General features: G+C 43.7%; 1 protein-coding gene across 4 annotated transcripts in view; it reads right to left on the reverse strand.

The window, feature by feature from the left end:
- Nucleotides 1-22,611, reverse strand: part of GRID2IP (Grid2 interacting protein) — a 261,941-nt gene that overhangs the window by 65,883 nt on the left and 173,447 nt on the right. For all 4 annotated transcript variants that reach the window (XM_082261269.1, XM_082261267.1, XM_082261268.1 and 1 more), the window contains one exon: nt 14,193-14,341. In XM_082261269.1, the coding sequence (XP_082117395.1) occupies nt 14,193-14,341 (149 nt within the window). The remainder of the gene's footprint in view (nt 1-14,192; nt 14,342-22,611) is intronic.

The raw sequence follows: 22,611 nt of genomic DNA on the forward strand, positions 1-22,611 counted from the left end.
GGTATACTATGAAGATGTGACTTTTAAAGAAGGACTAAAGCTGACCAGACAGGGATTCAAATTCGACTAGTTTACTAGGGACTGGCTGAATTTTGATCAGTATGTGGCAAAAGTGAATTGTATGATAGTTTTCTGTTGAACGGACATGCTGGAAAGTTTTTTCAATCAGTAGGTGCAGCTGTCAAAATACAATGTCCTGGCAGGGGGGGGATTCCTTAATTCCTTCATCCACCTCAATTATATGGATGGAGGAATCTGTTGGGCAGGCTGAACAAAAAAAAAAAAAATAACAGCCTATGGCCAACTTAAAGGTTGTAAAGACTGAAGGTTTTTTACCTTCATGCATTCTATGCATGGAGGCAAAAAACTTCAGTGTGCAGATCCCCCCACAGCCCCCCTAATACTCACCTGAGCCCCCTCCTGATCCAGCAGTGTGCACGGGAGCCTCGGCTGTCCTGGGTCTTTCTCTCCTCATTAGCTGAAACACTGCAGAGGGAGCTTTCCCCTCCCTGATCTCAAGGCTGATAACTGACACATTGTCCTAACGACAACTTTGTTTTATGACAGTTTTTAAGTGTTTAAACATTGGGGTCAGGCAGGAGATGGTATGGCTTACAGACTGACACTTCTGTTCCGACACAGAGAAAATATAAGTAAATAAGAAAAAAAACACAAGCAAGGCCCAATCTGATCCGATCCTCAGCTCCGCTCTGCTGGCATCGGCCTCTCCTGCACTGGTTGCTAGTATCGCCTGCCGCTTGGTGTCTAGCAACCAGTGACGTCATCGTCGTCACATGACAGCCAGGAGAGAGCGAGGCCCCAGCATTCAGAGTGGAGGAGGATTTAAATTCCTCCTCCGTGCCTAGAATTGGCTCCACCCACCTCCCCTCCAATGCCACAAGGCTCCATCTTCTCCGGGCGGCAGCAGAGGGAAGGGGCAGGGAGCATCAATTAAAAATTACGGGGGATACAGGGCAGAAGAAAGAGCACGGCTCCTATGAGGAGTCAGTGTTGGAGGAAGGTAAGAGAGGGATCTTCTGTGGAAGGGGGCTGCTCAGTCCCACATGCTTCCTTTTTTCTTCTTGCTCCTGACAACTCTGAGACTTTTGTTGGCTAACAAAAAGCATTGAATGTGCCTGTCTACACATGGAATCAGAAGAGGGTCACAGCCATCCACTGATCCTTTCCATGTCCCCCAATTCACAGAGAAGAAGGGGTACCCATAATATTCTTTTCTGACCTACTTTCTTCTGGTGGTATTTGGTCACCTCTGTGGTTTTTATTTTTTGCGCTAGAAACAAAAAAAATCCGACAATTTTGAAAAAAAAATAAAATAAAATAAAATATTTTTTACATCCTGCTATAAAACATACGCAATTAAAATTTTTTAAAAAATCTAATTTCTTCATCAATTTAGGACAATATGTATTCTGCTAGATTTTTTTGTTAAAAAAATCCCAATAAGCTTATATTGATTGGTTTGCGCAAAAGTTATCGCGTCTACAAACTAGGGAATAGATTTATGGCATTTTTATTTACTTAATTTTTTTTACTAGTAATGGCAGCGATCAGCGACTTATAGCGGGACTTACGTTGGAAAAAGAAGGGGCCATCCTCAAACTGTTCCCACAAAGTTGGAAGAATGCTCAAACATTCCCATAGACACACTCCTAAACCTTGTGTTCAGCCTTCCCAGAAGAGTTGGAGCTGTTATAGCTGCAAATGCTGGGCCAACTCAATATTGAACCCTATGGACTAAGACTGGGATGCCAATGCCATTAAATTTCATGTGCGTGTAAAGGCAGGCGTTCCAATACTTTTGACAACTTGTGTACTTGCTATGCTGAGCAGAACCTGCACTTCCCCAGCCCATCCCTCATCACATGAACATGAGGGTCAGTCTACAGCTGAAAACACCACATTCTGGATTAAAGTGTCGCCCCCCATATCTATGTGACAAGAAAGATATTTAAACCTTTGTTGAGGAGATGTTTTAATTTGCTCGGTATGGGATACACATATCTCCCAACTTTCTGAGATGGATTGAGGGACACCTATTAGCAAAAGTATGTAGACCTAGGACACACCTCCTGCCAATTCCCCTTAAAGGAGAATTGTACAAATAAAAATGATTGATTAAAAGTGCTTTTTAACACCACTATTCCTTTATATTGGCTTTTGGAATGTACAAATGCAGCATTGGATGAAAGGTTTAGAACTTGAAAACACCTTTTGAAAGATAAATAGTGCATTTTATATAGAACTATATAGATTAGACCAAAATGAGAGACAAATTAGGAGGAAAGAGGGACATAGGGACTTTTTACTAAATCAGGGACAGTCCCTCCAAATCATGGACAGTTGGGAGTTATGGATACAGACATAGTGGTTACATAGAAAGCACAACTCAATGTCTGAAAACATTCACATATCCTTACCATACCTCCCAGAACTAATCACTGGAGATTTTGATAGGTCAAACCAAAAATCACTCGCCTAATTAGGCCAAAGCGATGTGACACAGTTTGCCCCCATTTGGAAAGTGAACGTTGTGAGGTATGACATCCTACTGTTCATGACTGTATGCTGGCAGATAAGGGACTTAAAGGCTTATTTCATAGAGCTTAGTAACATCCCTATAATGGATATTAGTAATCAGTCGGCAAGGCCTGCCCCCTACACAGGCCCAAGGCTTAATGGTTTTATGTAACCACTGAGCTACAGAGACGTATGGATTATGCCTCATCGGAGACAGTTAAAGGTTGTGAAAGTTTCATTAGGTCATGTGACAAGGGCTTCCCAACAAACAGGATTTGAGGTGGTAATCCCTGCAATGGATGTCAACTTCACATTGTGATAGGAGAAGGATACAAAGTGACGAGATTAAGCATTTCTTGCCATTAACCACTTAAGCCCCGGAAGATTTTACCCCCTTCCTGACCAGGGTTTTTTTTGCGATTTTTTTTACTGCGTGACTTTAACGGACAATTGCGCGGTCGTGCGACGCTGTACCTAAACGAATTTGACGTCCTTTTTTTCCCACAAACAGAGCTTTCTTTTGGTGGTATTTGATCACCTGTGCGATTTTTACTTTTTGCGCTATAAACAAAAAAAAGAGCGTAAATTTTGCAAAATGACAATATTTTTCACATTTTTTTATATGAAATTCCCCCCAAAAAAATGTAAAAATCAAAATTTTTTAACATTTTTGGCCAATTTGTTTTCTGCTACATATGTTTGGTAAAAAAAATTGCAAAAAGCGTATTTTGATTGGTTTGCGCAAAAGTTATTGCGTTTACTAACTAAGAGAAAGATTTCTGTAATTTTTGGTGTTTTTTTTTTTTAACGCGTAATGGCAGCGATCTGGGATTTTTTTTGCGGTACTGCGACATTGCCGCGGACAGATCAGACCCTTGACTGACATTTTTGACACTTTTGGGGTTACCAGTGACATTTCTACAGTAATCAGTGCTATACATATGCACTGTTACTGCAAAATGACACTGGCAGGGAAGGGGTTAACTTTATTGGGGAGGGAGGGGTTAAGTGTGTCCCTAGGGGCGTGCTTTTTACTGTGATTGGCTGTGGCTACTAGTGTAGGAACAGTGATCAACGGTCCTACATAGTACCATATCATAGAACCGTATGATCAGTGTTTCTACACAGGGGAGAATGACAGGCGGCTTGTTTACATCAGCCGCCTGACTTTCTCCCTCTGCACCGACGATCGGCGAGTGACCGGCGGACATCGGGTCCACCGGTCACACGCACTGACTTCCCTGTGAACGATCCGCGGCAACCGGTTAAAGAAGAAGTCCATTTATATATGAATATTCAAGGAGAACTGGATGGAAAGTACTATAGTCAATAAAATGATTTGTTCTTATTGAATGCACTATTTGGCAGAAAATTTTTGGTTGCACACTGGTTTTTGAATTAGAAACCAGCTTGCCTGACAACCACTTGAAGACTAAGCCTTTTTCTGACATTTGTTACTTACAAGTTAAAATCATTTTTTTTTTGCTAGAAAATCACTTAGAACATTATATATATATATATATATATATATATTTTTTTAACAGAGACCCTAGAGAATAAAATATTTTATGTCACACTGTATTTGGGCAGCGGCTTTTCAAATGCATTTTTTTGGGGAAAAATAAGCTTGAACGAGTAAAAAAAAAAAATGAACAGTAGAGTTGAGTTAGCTAGATTTTTTTGTATAGTGTAAAAGATGATGTTACACGGAGTAAATAGATACCGAACATTTCATGCTTTAAAATTGGGCACACTTGTGGAATGGCAACAAGCTACGGTACTTAAAAATCTCCATAGGCAAAACTTTAAAACATTTTAACGGTTACTAGTTTAGAGTTGCAGAGGAAGTCTTGCACTAAAATTATTAATCTTGCTCAAAAATTTGTGAACATTGTTTACATTTGCGGATGCGACTTACGTATGCCTTCACTTCTGCGCACAAGCACGGAGGGATGGGGCACTTTACTTTTTTTTTTCCTATTTATTTATTTATTTTTATACACTGTCCCTTTACATTTTTTTTTAGCACTTTTATTGCTGTCACAAGAAATGCAAACATCCCTTGTGAAAGCAATAGGCAGTGACAGGTACTTATAGACAATCTTTTTGGCAATTATTGGTGCCGCAGCCTCCAGACTAAAGAGGTGAGGGACCTTCTGGCTTTGTTAGCACTCAAAAGCCTGCATCTCTGATAGTATGGGGGTGCATGAGTGTGTATGGAATGGGCAGCCTGCACATCTGGAGATGCACCATCAGCGCTGAAAAAATATATCCAGGTTTTAGAGCAGAATATGCTCAGACAAGAATGGGACAACGTTCCTCTCCCTAAACTCCAGTATCTGGTCTCCTCAGTTCCCAGACATTTACAGAGTGTTGCTAAAAGAAGAGGGGATGCTACACCATGGCCCGGTCCCAACTTTATTGGAATTGGGTTGTACTCTACCAGCTTTTGTTGCCCTGTCACAACTTTTTTGAGACATGTTGCTGCCATAAATTTTAAAATGATCTTTTTTTTTAACTTCCTCACATCCGCGCTATATACGGCTGCAGCGCGGACTTGAATTTTCGGGAGGCCGTTTTTAAACGGCCTCCCAGAAAGACTCTCCCCGCGCGCTCCCGCGAGCGCACATCGGGGAAAATCTGTGTCGGCCGTGTCCCTTGGACACAGCCGATCACAGATCGTGGTGAATGGCCAATCACAGCGGCCATTCACCACGTGATCAAGCCGTCCAATGAGAGATGATCTCATATGTAAACATATGAGATCATCTCTCATCACCGGCACTCCTTCCTCACACAGAGCCTGCAGTGTGAGGAAGGAGGGGGAGCCGTCAGCCGCCGGGGACACACAGCAGTGTAATCAGGGCACTGATCACCAGTGCCCTGATTACTAAAGGTAAAAAAACATACACACATTGCCCCCCCATCAGTGCCCACAGTGCCCGCCTCAGTGCCCCCCATCAATGCCCACAATCAGTGCCCATAGTGCTGCCAGTCAGTGCCCATCAGTGCCTGCTTATCTAGGCACTGATGAGCACTGACTGGCAGCACTATGGGCACTGAGTGTGGGCACTGATGGTGCTGCCCATCAGTGCTCATCAGTGCCGCCCATCAGTGCTCAGCAGTGCCACCCGTCAGTGTCCATCAGTGCCATCCGCCAGTGCCCATCAGTGCCGCCTATCAGTGCCCATCAGTGCTGCTCGTCAGTGCCGCCTCTCAGTGCCCAGCAGTGCCACCTCTCAGTGCCCAGCAGTGCCGCCTATCAGTGCTCATCAGTGCCGCCTATCAGTGCCGCCTATCAGTGCCGCCTATCAGTGCCGCCTATCAATGCCGCCTATCAGTGCTCATCAGTGCGGCATATTAGTACCTCCTCATCAGTGCCCATAAGTGCCACCTCATCAGTGCCCATAAGTGCCACCTCATCAGTGCCCATAAGTGCCACCTATCAGTGCCCATCAGTGCCGCCTCATCAGTGCACATCAGTGAAGGAGAAACATTTATTTTCAAAATTTGCTCGCAGAAAATAAGAAAAACTTTTTTTTTTTTCAAAATTTTCTGTCTTTATTCTTTTTTTTTGTAAAAAATAAAAAACCCAGAGATGATTACATACCACCAAAAGAAAGCTCTATTTGTGTGAAAAAAATGATAAAAATTTCATATGGGTACAGTGTAGCATGACCGCGCAATTGTCAGTCAAAGTGTGACAGCACTGAAAGCTAAAAAATTGGCCTGGATGGGAAGGGTGTTTAAGTGCACAGAAGGCAAGTGGTTAAACATTTGATATGTTTCCTCTTGTGAATAAAATATAGGTTTATGAGATGTGTAAATCATTGCATTCTGTTTATGTGGATTTTACACAGTGTTGCAACCTTTTGGAGTTGTATAGCTGTGGTCAAATTTATGCTGCCTCTTTTTTGTATGTTTCTGGTGATCCTGATCCCCATTGCTAATCAGGTTAAGGCCAGAATGACATGTACTGCCCCAGAAGCTCCCTGGGAGACCCTTGTCACATATCCCAGGAGGCTGTGGGTGCCCATTCACAGAGCAGCTGGGGACAGAGCTTCTGAATTGTTAAGGATTGGGCTGCCTGAACCCGATGAGGCAGCTGGCTGAAGAGGATCATGATGGGTGCAAAGGACACAAAGAACAGTGGATTGCTGTTGGACAATGTTGGACCTGCTGAGAAGGTAAGTATGTATTTTAAATTCAGCCTAGCATAACAGATATGGGGGAGGAGGGGAGAAAAATTTGGGGGAGTAAAGTCCCTATTTAATGCTAATTAAGCTGCCTAGTTGGTCTGAAAAAGCTGGTGACTGGTGGACCTGCACTTGACTGCTGGACTTATTTTCCTAAGTGTTTGGTCTGCTATATTCCTTGTTCCATCTAAATTACCCAAAAGGAGGCTAAATTTGCTTTGCTGCATTTCCCCATCCTGGGCTTATTCGCTCGTCAACAAAATTTGGCATCTTATTTGTTCATAGCAGCCAAAAGGATGATAGCTTAGGCCCGAAAGAAACCTACAGTATGTTTCCAGGGAGTGAGAGACCGTTTGAAGGCCATGATGCATAAAGTGATTATAAAGTCTTGTTTTTTTAAACAACAATCATATTATACTTACCTCCTCTGTGCAGATGGTTTTGTACTGGGCAGCCTGGATCTTCCTCTTCTCAGGTCCCTCTTCGCTGCTCTTGCCAACTCACTTTTGCTGAGTGCCTCCACAGCAAGCGGCTTCCTATGGGGGCACCGGAGCCAAGCTGCAGCTCCGTGCGTCCATTCAGACACCATGCTGTTGTTTGGCCTCGCCCCCTTACTCTCCTGATTCGCTAACTGACTTTGATTGACAGCCGCGGGAGCCAATGGCGCCGCTGCTTTGTCTCAGCCATTTAGGAGGGAGAGTCCTGGACAGCTGAGGGACTTGTGAACATCTCTGGACAGGGGGGCTCAGGTAAGTATTAGGGGGTGCTGGGAAGGCTGCTGCACACAGAAGGGTTTTTATCTTAATGCATAGAATGCATTAAGATGAAAAACTTTTGGACTTTACAACTCCTTTAATGAATAAATGTCTGGCATTCACGCACGTGAAGTTCCTACAAATTTGGGAACCATGGTTGACGTATGTCTTCCCTGACCTCTCTCTGACAATCATGGGCTGGCTCTAATTAGTAAACAAGTAAAGTGTTGGTGCAATGCACCTGTACCCTGCGCTCTGAGTTGTGCAATCCTCTATCCACCTATGCTACAAATTCATAGATCTTGAGAGCTATTGACACGCCAGTTCAGGAAGGCTTCGGCCTTGCAGCCCCTTACAAGACCAGGGTAGTCTGGGACAACTAAAAACGATAAACAGACACAAGGGCGCACCGGCCTAGTGCATTATCCTTTAAAAAGGTTTATTAAAATAATGAATTAAAAATACTCACAAACGAGTTCTTGTGATCTTGTCTGATATGCTTTTATCAAGAACTCGTTTGTGAGTATTTTTAATTCATTATTTTAATAAACCTTTTTAAAGGATAATGCACTAGGCCGGTGCGCCCTTGTGTCTGTTTATCGTTTTTAGCTCGAATTAGTGTCTCTGGTGATCCACGGTCCCTACTATTTTTTTCTCCCCCTTTTTTTGCTCTTACCTTCCTTACTTGTCTTTGCTCTTTGTTCCTTTTTTTTTTTTATGGGTTCTTCTAACAGTTGTCTATTAGTGTCCAAGACTACCTACAATGGGGTCATTGGCACAGATGTCCTGGCTGCTTTAGCAAATTATGGCTTTTTCCCCAAAATACATACAGTATATGTTATGTTTAGGTTTAATGTGATTGTTTGAGAAGGAGGCCCTCCCTACTTCATCTATAATGTGTGTGCATATTTATGTTCTTCATGTCGCCAGTCATAGCCCCTGCATGGTCATACTAGGTACTTTTTGTATTACTGTATATTTTCTGATACACCTGCAATAAAAATTATTGAACCAGAATAAGCTGCTGAGACAGGAAGCAATGCAGTAGGAAGTGGAGCTATATGGAAGTGGTTGGGGATTGACCATGTGGCTTTTAGGAAACAACCTGAAGGTGAAAAGAGATGTAGCCACTGCAGTGTGCACTGGCAGAGATTTTTCTACACCAGGCTTTCTGTTTGTGAGAGACAGTAAAGAGCCTGCAGTTGGTGTTTTTGGGAACAGCTCTCCAGCATCACAGACAGGTGTTTAGAGATCACCAACAAAAGGGAATGGACTGGTTATCTACAACAAAGCATGAATGAATACAGAGCAATTAGGTTATGCTACTTGTATAAATCTGAGGCCTAATTTTCATGTAGAAGAAGCAGTGAGCTCCGAGTGCGTAGCTTATCAAGCACAGATACTTTCCCTCAGTTGAAATCACATCCGCCCCACATGTGCGCTTCAAGCTGGTCAGGGACAGTCCTGGGATCCTACACAGTGTCCTCGACCAACAGTCGCACCACTCCAAACAGAGGGTCCTGCAGGATGGGGTTACAGCGACAATGCCATTCTATTCTAATGTGCGTGATATTCTTCTGTATCTTGTGAGCTTTTATAACCGCTATTCTGTAAGGTTGCTATTATAACTGCACTTAGATTGCACTTCCCTTCTCTCCTTTTCCCTAATTTTCATTTTGGCAGCTGGGTGTACCTTTAAAACACCCCACAGGTAAACACAAAAGTAAGAATAATAATGAGAACATAACATTGAGAAGGTGATTCTGAAATTACATGTGGGTGTCATAAATGCACAATGATGATAAGACCTCAAAGGGCTAACTAGCACTGATATCAAAAGCCCAGAAACAGAGAGGATAGTGTATCCATTGAAACAGCCTAGGTTTATTCTACACACGGTTAAAAACAAATGGATGAACGGTGGTTACCAGTTGATGACAAAACCCATACCACAAGCAGGCAGGATATGCTGGGGAACCGAGTTACCGATGAGGACTGTGGGATGCATGTTGGAACATTATTGCCAGCAGGAAGGAGGCGGGTGGATCCACATCACCAGAAGTAGCTGGAACCAGGAAATCTGTGGTGGTGGACACTCAGACTGGGAAACACCAGAGGAGCACGCCGGTTGCCAGGATAACATGTTTCGGGGAACGCCCCTTTGTCAAATCCTGACAGTCAACCAGCAAACCAATGTTTATATCTGTGCACTGATACCAATCAGTTAACAGTTAACCCAGCAAATCCCTCAGCCCAAGGATGGTCTGGTCAACTACTGATGGGGAATACAACATTAACACTTAATAGACCTTTATAAAATATATAGATTAAAATTGTCATAAAAAAACGCCCCCCGCCTCGCGATATACCGAATAACACACTAATATTGTATGAATATAAAAACATGATAAAAAAAGAAGGAAAAACAAAACAACTGAAGAAATAGAGGGGTAACAACAGGCAGACCATTTAAATATAATATATTGCAGACCAGTATGGTCTATAACAAGATATCAAAATACTTAGGCACTAAATTATACTTTGAATCTCTGGATCATTATTTAGGCCATTGGGAGTAATTTGTGAATCCAAAAGATCTCACATTTGCAAAATAGTGAAAGCGGTAAGGAACCCATCAGATACATATTCAATGGTAAATACCATCAAGGCCCCCCCCCCTCCCCGTGTCCTCACCATGACACTGCGTGAAGTGGGGTGGGACACTGTATTTGTCTGCGTATTCCTCAATGAATCTACAGTGCTTACCGATCCTCTTGCGAAATGGGTGTATGGTGCACCCTACATAACGCAGATCACATGAGCGCCATAGTGCATAAATGACAAGGTCCGTAGAACTAGTGATAAACTGTCTTATTTCATAAATCCCTAAATGTTGTTCGACCTTGCACAATGAACTGGCAAGTGAGGCATCCTTGCTTACCACTCCTAAAAATACCCGTTCTGTGAAAAACAACCTGATATCCTCCCATTTGACCTCAATGTTACGTGTCACCTTACTAGGCGCAATCATGTTCTTTAGAGTGCACGCTCTCCTGAAAGTAACGCGAGGCCCATCAGAAGTGGAAGGTGTCAGTTTGGGGTCCATTTTCAAAATGTGCCAGTGTTTCCGAAACACCTTTTCAATGCCATGGTAGTCACTAATAAATATTGTAATGAACCGTGTGACATAAGATTCAACTGGTTTGGATCTTTTAAATGTTTTATCGGGTGGGTTTTCAAGAATTTTGAATAAACCTCCGATATTAGCACCCTAGGGTAGCCCTTATCTTTACATTTTTGTTTGAAAAGCCTACTTTGTTCCATGTAATCCACAACTTTTGAACACTTCCTTCTTAGCTGGTGGAACTGACCAGAAGGAACATTGTTCTCCCAGGTGGGATGGTGGCAGCTCGTGTCCTGCAAGTATGAATTGCCCCCAACCGATTTACAGAATCAGTTCTAGGTCCAAAAAAATGAGACTGTTTGGGTCTATAACATGGGTAAATGTTAGGCCAAAACTATTGTAGTTACAAAGTCCCCAACTGTCCCACTCCAAATAATAAGGACATCATCAATTTAACGTATAAAAAAAGATTAAATTTTTCAAAAAAGGGTTATTATGCCAAATGCACAACTCTTCCCAATGCCCCAAAGTGATGTTGGCATAACAGGGGGCAAAGTTGGCACCCATGGCAGTGCCCTAGGTTTGTAGGTAGAACTTTACAAGGAACACAAAATACTTGTGTTCCAGTCAAAACCTCACTCCATCCACTAGAAAATCGGCCTGCTTGTAGTTTAAATTAAAGTCTTTGAAAATAAAAAACTGTAAGGCTAAGGCCTCTGGTGGGGGATGGACATATACAGGGAGCATACATCTAGATATGCCCACAAGTAACCAGCCTCCCAGTTGTTGAATAATAATACAGAGCTTCCTATGCATTTTACATCTACATTGTGGGTGTGTAAGGTGTGCTTTTCAGTACAAGTATCTCAGGCCAATATATAAGACAGGTCCGTGGCCACAAGAGTCAAAGCACTGCTGTACAGGTCCCTTTTTTTGCAAGTCTCTGAAATATCAGATCTTCATTGACAATTAACTTGGACTAAAACTTTGGTGACCTTCATTGGAGTGCTGACCTTCTATACAGCTGGTCTTTAAAGGTATGACGAATGTACAAAGGTCTGACCAGCTCGTTAGACTGCTGACAATGGCACAGACAAATATAACTCTGGCAGTGATGTATGGGGCTGAACATGTCATAACAGAGCAGTGAGATTTCACATGACCCAGCTCTGGGTATTAAGAAGTAATGAAGGCATTTTTTTTTATTTAATTTTGGATGGAGTAAGTGGGTTATAACCCCTGTCAGGATTTTTTGGGCCGTCCTTGTCCCATTAGGGAGATTTTGCTTCACTTCCTGTCCCGAAACATAAAGTGAGAGGAAATCCCTCCAAAGTGATAGACTCCCTGGTTGTCACCACAACTAGTGTTCAAACTGGGAAATTTTTCCTCTATTCCTGTTCTGGTGACATCTTTATGTTGTATTTCACTTTCTGTGGTACCATTCACCAGGACAAACAAGGAGGGTGAATCTCCCTAATGGGAACACAGAGAGCAGTAGAAACCGGATAGGGGTTCTAATCCCTCCTCATTCTAAGGTATCGTTCACATGGGTGTACTTAAAGGATAAGTTTACCTTTCGTAACATGTTACACCCATATTTGGGGTGCAACATGTAACGAGTCAACCAATCCCCGCACCTCCCCGATCTCTACTGTGACAGCTAGTGGGGTTCTTCCTCCCTCGGCCCGGTCGCGTCACTTACTGACAGGACTATGTGCATGGAAAACTACAAGATCTGGCAGCCATTGAACTACTACGGCATTGTGGAGTGCTGTTTGTGGTAGTTCATTCATGCCTCCTGTCAGATTGTATCTGCTTACCTGTATGAGATGTACGGGCAAGCAGATACACTGGCAGATCTGCTAATCGCTGGTGCAATGCTTTACAGCAGGGGTCTCAAACTCGTGACCCTCCAGCTGTTGTGAAACTACAAGTCCCATCATGCATCTGCCTGTGGGAGTCATGCTTGTAGCTGTCAGCCTTGCAATGCCTCATGGGACTTTTAGTTTTGCAACAGATGGAGGGCCGCCAATTTGAGACCCCTGCTTTACAGGCTCCAAAAAAAGAAATGCACATTTGAGAAAGAAAGAAAGAGGGATGGAGGGAGATAGCGATAAAGAAAGAAAGAGGGATGGAGGGAGATAGCGAGAGAAAGAAAGAAAGAAAGAAAGAAAGAAAGAAAGAAAGAAAGAAAGAAAGAAAGAAAGAAAGAAAGAAAGAAAGAAAGAAAGAAAAAGAAAGAAAGAGAGATGGAGGGAGAGAGAAAGAAAGAGGGATACAGGGAGAGATAAGGAAAGAAAGAAAGAAGGATGGAGGGAGAGAGAGAGAGAAATAAAGAAAGAATGAGGGATGGAGGGAGAGAGAGAGAGAGAGAACAAAAGAAAAAAAGAGGGATGGAGGGAGAGAGAGAGAGAAAGAAGGAAAGAAAGAAAGAAAGAAAGAAAGATAGAAAGAAAGAAAGATAGAAAGAAAGAAAGAAAGAAAGAAAGAAAGAAAGAAAGAAAGAAAGAAAGAAAGAAAGAAAGAAAGAAAGAAAGAAAGAAAGAAAGAAAGATTGAGGGAGAGAGAAAGAAAGAAAGAGGGATGCAGGGAAAGAGAGAGAAAGAAAAAAGAGGGATTCACATTTTCTTACCTGCAAAAAAATGTGCATTCATTATTTTTTTCCAAAAAGTAATCCATTAAGTGTGAGGGCTGTGTTTTGCCTGCACTGAATGCACAGATGTTCTGCGCATCCCTGTGAAAGCAATTCCATTCATGTCCATTGGGACACAGAAGCCGCTCCCAATTTGACATCCACCTGGGTGCAGGTGCGTGTTCCCAAGCTCACATGTCCGCGTTTACAGTCATGCACCCACACATACCCGCATCCACATGGATGTCATATTGGGAGTAGCGGCTGTGTCCCTGCAGCTAATGCATCACAAAGGACATGAATAGAACTGCCTGCACACAGATGCAGAGAACATTCAGCTATGAGGAAAGACTACAAGCACTGAACTTATTCTCTCTAGAGAAGAGACGACTGAGGGGGGATATGATATCAATGTACAAATACTGTACTGGCGACCCTAGCATAAAGAACAAACTATTCAAAGTAAGGAAATACAACAAGACACGTGGCCACTCACTTAAACTAGAGGAAAGGCGGTTTAACCTTAAAATGCGTAAGGGGTTCTTCACTGTAAGAGCGGTAAGGATGTGGAATTCTCTACCTCAAGCAGTCGTATCAGCAGGGAGCATCGATAGTTTCAAAAAACTATTAGATGGGCACCTTAGAGACCACAACATACAGGGGTATACAATGTACGGTTAAAAGCAAACACACACACACATCATAGGTTGAACTGGATGGACTGGTGTCTTTTTTCAACCTCACTAACTATGTAACTATGTAACTATGTAACTATGTAATTCCATGCAGGTAAAACACGGGCATCACATGGGATTAAGTGTACACTTAATTATATATATGTGAACGAGGCCTAAAACTTAAAAATACAATTTTGTCTTTAGTCATACATTAAAATTGGGGATAAACGAGCACAGTGGAATGAGGGTTCAATTCTGGAGCTCTCTGACCTGCCTTGTAGCCCAGGAAGCGAGCGATTTTGTGTTGGCAGTGCTCTTGCTCTTCATAGGTCAGCAGCTGGAAGATGAACTGCCAGATGATTTGCTTGGCTGGAGTGTCCAGGACGGGGTATATATCCACTATCAGGGTGTCAATGTTCCTGCAAAGAAAATATCAGATAGAATTATTCATCTTCAATAACTTCCACTCTTTTTATATGCTTTAGGTATGTAAATGGCTGGCTCAAGGTGTAGACACTAACATGTCTCCAATGCAGCTCCAAGGTCAAGATTTTGGATGGAGGACATCTATTGCATATATAATGGCATAAGAGAAAATATCACACCATATACAAGCCTTAGGCTTAGCTGACATGAATATTTATAGTTTACTTCTGTCAGTTTGTGAACTGCTGTTTAGGGACGTGGAATACACTGTCTGAATGTTATATGGATTGTATGAAGACGTGTACTGAAGCCGACCTCACACCAATCCTGAATGCCCTAAGTACAGAAAGTGAGGAGAAAGAAAGACATGCCACTGAATGTGACTTCTCCCCACACCATCCAAACCAAGAGAAAGAGTTTCACTGTATGAAATTATAACAACAGATTTATTATGCTCTATCATTTTAAAGGGATAAGGATAAAACCATTCTAAGAAAAGCACAGAACACACATAAAATTCAATGCACAAATACCACAACGCAAAAGCATACAGTGTACAAAAACACAAAGCACACACAGCACAAACCACAACAAATATACTGTACAAACAGCACACAACATTCCGTGCACAAACAACACAGAGAACATACAACATACACTGCACAAAAACACAGAGCACACATAGCATACACTGTACAAACAACACAGAGCACACACAACACACACTAAAAATATCACAGAGAACACACAATATACAGTACACAGTACAAACAACACAGATCACATACAGCATAGAGCACACACAACATACACAGTACAAACGACACACAACATTCAATGCACAAACAACACAGAACACACACAACACACATTGCACAAAAACACAGAGCACGCATAGCATACAATGTACAAAAACACAGAGCACACACAATACACTCTAAAAAATTCACAGAGAACATACAACATACAGTACACAGTACAAACAACATAGATCACATACAGCATAGAGCACACACAATAAACACTGTAAAAACAACACAGTGCACTCAATATAAAATCAACACAGAGCACATAAAACATGCACTGTACAAACACAGAGCACATACAACATGCACTGTACAAACAACACAGAGCACATACAACATGCACTGTACAAACAACACAGAGCACACATAGCAGACACTGTACAAACAACACAGAGCACATACAACATGCACTGTACAAACAACACAGAGCACACATAGCAGACACTGTACAAACAACACAGAGCACATACAACATGCACTGTACAAACAACACAGAGCACATACAACATGCACTGTACAAACAACACAGAGCACACATAGCAGACACTGTACAAACAACACAGAGCAAATACAACATGCACTGTACAAATATCACAGAGAACATACAACATACAGTACACAGTACAATCAACACAGAGCACACACAACATACACTGAACAAACAACACAGAACACACTATAAAATCAACACAAAGCAAACACAACATACACTGTACAAACAACACAGAGGAAAAATAACACACACTGTAAAAACAATACAGAGAACCTATGACATACAGTACACTGTACAAACAACACAGATTACATATAGCACAGAGCACACACAACACACACAACCCTTCTGTTTACAAGCTGCTAACACTCTAGATGAGAGATTTTCCTTCCCACCATGAGATTCTTCTCTTCTGGGATCTTGTAACCTACTCTGACCTACACATAGTTTGGTATATGGCATTATGTCTGTGTGTCTTCAGAAATATGGGGAATGACAATATCAATCCATCCATACTGTACTTTTACAGCTATCTTTGTGTAGCAAGGTTTCCAAGCCCATGGCCTGATGTGGGTCTGCCGTTAGTACCGGAATCCTCTCCAGCCCATGTGAGCTGAGTCCCTGGGTGTGACAACTGAAGCAGCGACAACTCCGGCATCTTTGTTTGTGGTTTTTATTATAAATTAAGGGGATGGGAGAAGGGAATAAGTGGGATACTCCTTTTGGCTCGAACTATTTACAATTGGGACTTTGATCCTGAAAATGCCTGTTGGTGCTTCCTTGACGCCAGCCAGAGACAGCCAACGCTCACTGACTCTGAGAACACTCTGTAGAACAGAAGAAGTGTTGAATCCCTGACCTATAGTCCAGTAGATCCAAGACTGAGAATTGTAGTAATCCTGACACGGTTTCACTGTGTAAGTCTCTGAATACTTTCCCCCGCCTGGCACAGCTTGAGGTAGTTTTTTGTAGAACTGCGGATAACTATCACTGTAACTGGCACACACAATACAATTCAGGGCCCAGACTGCAGGTGCCCCCGTGGCTCCTTGAACTCTTCAGGGTCCACTGACTATGTACCCCCTTTACCCCTTCAGGGTCCTCAACCTAGGCACCCCCTTTACAGCTAGCTGACACTGCATCCCAGAATCTCTTCCGGAGTGGTCCCCTCTGACTCTAGGCAGACCCCCAGGGGCAATCCGCAGTACTCATGACCTGTGTAGGCTTTCCTGGGACTGGACCCGTCTCTCTCCGCAGGCTCTCGGCACCCCTCAGCTCAACTCAGCACTTTCTGGACACTCAGGGGACACCCCGAGACATCCACCTTCCTCAGACAGGAGGAGAGACAGCCGCACTCTCGTTCCTGGGACTCTGCTCCCGCCAAAGACACCGTGCCACGCACTTCCCTCCATACTTACAACCACTCCCAGAATCCTTTGCAGCATAATCTGACTTCTGGGGTAGTTACAAGCTGGGATGTGTCCCCTGATTGGGCTTCCCACACTGCCCTATAAGAAGCCTCTCACAGGAGCCAGTGGTCACTCTTCTCCCCTCAGCAGGCACATCTGGAAGCCCTGACACCCTGACTACATAAATCACAGCCCTGCTGTTAGGCAGACAAGGCCCACTATAGTTTTACCTAGCACCTATCTGTAGGGTGCTACATTTGATAAGCCATGTGCTAACACTGCCATATTACTGAAACCCATATGCTGCAGTCTAGATCAGCCTTTTTCATACAGGGTGCCTTGAGGTTTCTTTAGGGGTGCCTTGGCAAAATGCCTAAAAATGTATCAAAAATTGTATACAAGCCAGCAGGTGGATCAAGCCCACCATTTAGTTATACAAAGCCACGGGCTTTCATTATCTACCATTATGACTTTCTAGACACTGACATCCTAACAACCAATGACATCATTAATTAATAAGGAGGATGTCTGTTGCCTCCACAGCATCCTTGTTTGACCCTCCTGTGCCCCTCTCCCTGAGGGAGAAGAGAAACATTGGAATACTAGTCAGTATCAGTGTGCAAAAGTGTGTTTGCTTTGGAAGAACTAATCCCCTCTAACGTTGGGTGTCCTACATGTGAGGATGTTGCTGCATTGTGTAAAGATATTAGAATTTGTTTTTAAATTTTAAAATGAGGTGCCTCAAGATTGTCCATCATTTTAAAGGGTGCCTTGAGATTGTCTCTAATCTTAACCACTTGCCAACCGCTTACTTTATATTTACATTGGCAAAGTGGCTCTCCCAGGCAGAATCATGTTAATAAACATCATCTGCCTGGGAGGAGCTAGCGGACGAGCGCGCGCCACCGGCGGCGCACTCCCACTCCCGATCGTCAGCGGGGAAGCCAGTGCGGGTGTCAGGCGGCTCTGATTGCTGTCTGACACCGGCGATCTCTCCCCGCTGACAGAGAAGGACTGGCGGCTGATGTAAACACAGCCATCCGTCCTTCTCCCTCGGATGATCACAGAGGCAATGTGATCCTTCTATATAGGATCGCATGTGTCTGTGTTCATCTCACAAGCCCAACCCCCCCACAGTTAGAATCACTCCCCTAGGCTTACATGTAACCCCTCGATCACCTATACTGTAAAACCCCTTCCCTGCCAGTGTTATTATTACAGTAACAGTGCAAATTTTTAGCACTGATTACTGTAGTAATGTCACCGGTCCCCCCAAAAGTGTCAAAAATGTCAGTTAGGGGTCCGATCTGTCCGCAGCAATGTCGCAGTCCCGCAAAAAAAATTGCAGATCGCAGCCATTACTAGTTAAAAAAAAAACAATAGTAGTTAGTAGACGCAATAACTTTTGCGTAAACCAATCAAAATACGTTTATTGCAAATTTTTTTACCAAAAATATGTAGCAGAAAACAAATTGGCCTAAAATGTTAAAAAACTTAGATTTTTTTTTTGGGAATGTTATATAGCAGAATGTGAAAAATATTGTTTTTTTTTTTTTTGCAAAATTGTCGCTCTTTTTTTGTCTATAGCGCAAAAAATCACACAGGTAATCAAATACCACCAAAAGAAAGCTCTATTTGTGGGGAAAAAAAGGAAGTCAATTTTATTTAGGTACAGCGTCGCACGACCGCGCAATTGTTCGTTAAAGTAACGCAGTGCCGAATCGCAAAATAGGGCCTGGTCATTAAGGGGGAAAATCCTCCGGTCTGAAAGTGGTTAAAGGGTGCCCTTGACTTAAAAAAGGTTGAAATACACTGGTCTAGATGGCCAAGGTAAAAATTTATTTAGAGGTATGCAGACATCCTCCATGCTTGTAAAGACAATTCAGGAACTTAGCACATGGCTTATCAAAGACAGTGCAGCCACAGTGTTACTCTGTCACTCCATGTTTCTGAGCCCCGGTTCACACTAGGGCGACCTGTGAGGCGACCTGGTCGCCTCACAGGTCGCCGCAGGTCGCCTCCCATAGGAAAGCTGCGGACCCGTTCTAATAGGAGCGACACAAGTCGCTCCGACCTAGAAAAAGGGTCCGGAGCTTCTTTGGGGCGACCAGGAGGCGACCGCCATAGACTTCAATGTTATGAAGTCCGTGGCGGCCGCTCCGAGGTCGCGGCGCGCTGCTCGCACCGCGATCTCGGAGGTCGCCCCTGAAAGTAGCGTCGCTCCTATGTGAACCGGCGCTGAAGCTTTTCTAAAAACATTATAAACTATGTAAGATACATAACTAATGACAATAACATTTAAAGTAGAACTCCAATCAAAACCTTTTTTTTTTTTTTTTTTTTTAGTTGTGGATAGAGTGATAAAAAATTAGGGCCTCTGTCAGGTCTTTATTGCAGCTGTGTTCTTATCAGGAAAATGTCTCTTGTCCCAGATACATGACAGCCAGTTAGTAGTAATCTCCCCAGTGCGAGGCCAATCCAACCTTTGACCGTTAAATGAAAAATAATATGTGTAATAAGCGCTTGGTATCATAGTATGAATTCTCAGTGTTTAGATATAGATTTGAAGGAAGTTGTTAACACCGAGAATTCATACAAAGATACCTAACGCCTATTACACATATTATTTTTCATTTATTGGTACTTGTGGTATACACTAATTTTTAGTTGGGCAGCAGGGGTATCATTTTGCCCAAAGTCCATTGGCACAGAGGTATGGATTTTTTACCTTTTACCAGATCAGATGTCCCCATGACAAAAAATGAGGGTAAATCTCTTCTACATGAATACAAATACCTGTCAGGGGTTCTTACACTCCATACAAGTCAAGCAAGAAAAAACTTTGGCTGGAGTTCTACTTTAAATAAGCCACACCATTTCACATCAGCCGTTCCCAGAACGGGCACACCATGCTATTTTTATATAAAGGTAGGTCACCTTACCCAAGTAATTGGAAACATGTTTATCTGCCAAATCTTTATTCTGACCTTGAATCTAATTCATATGTATAAATGTATCCAAGGTCGATATAAATATTTGACAAATGAATTTTTTATTCCAAGGACTGTAGGAAGGAGACATCAGTTGTGTACGGAGGAAGAGGATATTGCCATTAGTATACTATGAGGATCTTCATGGTCAGTGGGTAAAGTGCCCTTTTCTGTAACTTTACAATATCCATAAATAAATTCCTTTCATGCCATAATGCAAAACAACTGGATGATTAAAAAAAGAAAAAATTCCAAGTCAACCTAGCATCAGATTGTTTCATAAGAACATGCATCCTAAGTGTAGCACTACTCCCTTGGGAGCTGCTGCTGGTGACGGGTTCCCCTGGGTTACCATTAGCAACAGCATGACAGTTTGACATTTTCCCAAGCGTTTTTAGCTCAGTCAGGAAACAGGGCGGTAGCTTTGGTTTTTTGTGTTTTTAATTGGAACTTGGGTAGGAGAAGGGAATGAGTGGGATGCTCCAACTTTATACACTATGCACAATTGGCTGGGAGGACTTGAAAATGCTGAGTAACGCTGAGTAAACCTGAGTAACGCTGAGTCACGCTAGTCACGGCTAGGCCACTGTTTCCCTTTGCCTTTAGCTGTGAAGTATATTTGAATATAGCTTCCTGAGGTAAACTGTATCCTGAGGTAAACTGTACTGTACTGCAGAACAACTTCAGGGCCCTTCCTGGCACCCCCTTTGTTCCTAATCTTCAGGGTCAACTGCACAGCACCCCCTTTACTGATACTCTCCTTGTGTGAGCTGGCTCCTGGATCCCCTAACTTCTCTGGAGGGGTCCCCTCTCTTAGGCGGACCCCTAGGCAGATCTCCTGGTCAGTGGCGGTTTTAGGCACGGGCGAACGGAGCAGCCGCCCGGGGCGGCATTTTTTCATAACACGTGGGGGGCGGCATGCCCGGGCCGCGGACCGGTCCATGGATCAAATGGTACCGGACCGCCCGAGCCCCGTTCGCCCATGCCTAAAACCGCCGCAGCCGAGTCGCTATTGTCACACTGATCCTCCACCTGGCCAATCAGGGAGCGGGTCCTCCCGCTTCCTGATTGGCCGAAAGGCAAACCCCGCGCCATTGGCCAAGGAGGAGGCGCCGCGGGAGGACTGAGGAGACGTGAAGAGAAGTGAGGTAAGTGCACTGACGGGGGGGGGGGAACGCTGGCGCTCTGCATTGAAAAGTAGCACTCTGGCATCAGTGGCATGGCATCTCTACATTTAAAGGGGGCAATGCTGTAACGCTCTGCATTAAAGGGGCCAATGCTGTGGCATCTCTACATTGAAAGGGGGCAATGCTGTAGCACTCTGCATTAAAGGGGGCAATGCTGTTTCATCTCTACATTGAAAGGGGGCATTGCTGTGGCATCTCTACATTGAAAGGGGGCATTGCTGTGGCGCTCTGCATTAAAGGGGGCATTGCTGTGGCGCTCTGCATTGAAAGGGGGCATTGCTGTGGCATCTCTACATTAAAGGGGGCATTGCTATGGCGCTCTGCATTGAAAGGGGGCATTGCTGTGGCGCTCTGCATTAAAGGGGGCATTGCTGTGGCACTCGGCATTGAAAGGGGGCATTGCTGTGGCACTCTGCATTGAAAGGGGGCATTGCTGTGGCACTCTGCATTGAAAGGGGGCATTGCTGTAACGCTCTGCATTAAAGGGGGCAATGCTGTAACGCTCTGCATTAAAGGGGGCAATGCTGTGGCATCTCTACATTGAAAGGGGGCAATGCTGTAACGCTCTGCATTAAAGGGGGCAATGCTGTGGCATCTCTACATTGAAAGGGGGCAATGCTGTAACGCTCTGCATTAAAGGGGGCAATACTGTAACGCTCTGCATTAAAGGGGGCAATGCTGTGGCATCTCTACATTGAAAGGGGGCAATGCTGTAGCACTCTGCATTAAAGGGGGCAATGCTGTTTCATCTCTACATTGAAAGGGGGCATTGCTGTGGCATCTCTACATTGAAAGGGGGCATTGCTGTGGCATCTCTACATTGAAAGGGGGCATTGCTGTGGCGCTCTGCATTAAAGGGGGCATTGCTGTGGCGTTCTGCATTGAAAGGGGGCATTGCTGTGGCATCTCTACATTAAAGGGGGCATTGCTGTGGCGCTCTGCATTGAAAGGGGGCATTGCTGTGGCGCTCTGCATTAAAGGGGGCATTGCTGTGGCGCTCTGCATTGAAAGGGGGCATTGCTGTGGCACTCTGCATTGAAAGGGGGCATTGCTGTAACGCTCTGCATTAAAGGGGGCAATGCTGTAACGCTCTGCATTAAAGGGGGCAATGCTGTGGCATCTCTACATTGAAAGAGGGCAATGCTGTAACGCTCTGCATTAAAGGGGGCAATGCTGTGGCATCTCTACATTGAAAGGGGGCAATGCTGTAACGCTCTGCATTAAAGGGGGCAATACTGTAACGCTCTGCATTAAAGGGGGCAATGCTGTGGCATCTCTACATTGAAAGGGGGCAATGCTGTAGCACTCTGCATTAAAGGGGGCAATGCTGTTTCATCTCTACATTGAAAGGGGGCATTGCTGTGGCGCTCTGCATTAA

Source organism: Pelophylax lessonae (genome assembly GCF_965119305.1).
Source record: "Pelophylax lessonae genome assembly, chromosome: 6".
Taxonomy (NCBI): Eukaryota; Metazoa; Chordata; class Amphibia; order Anura; family Ranidae; genus Pelophylax; species Pelophylax lessonae.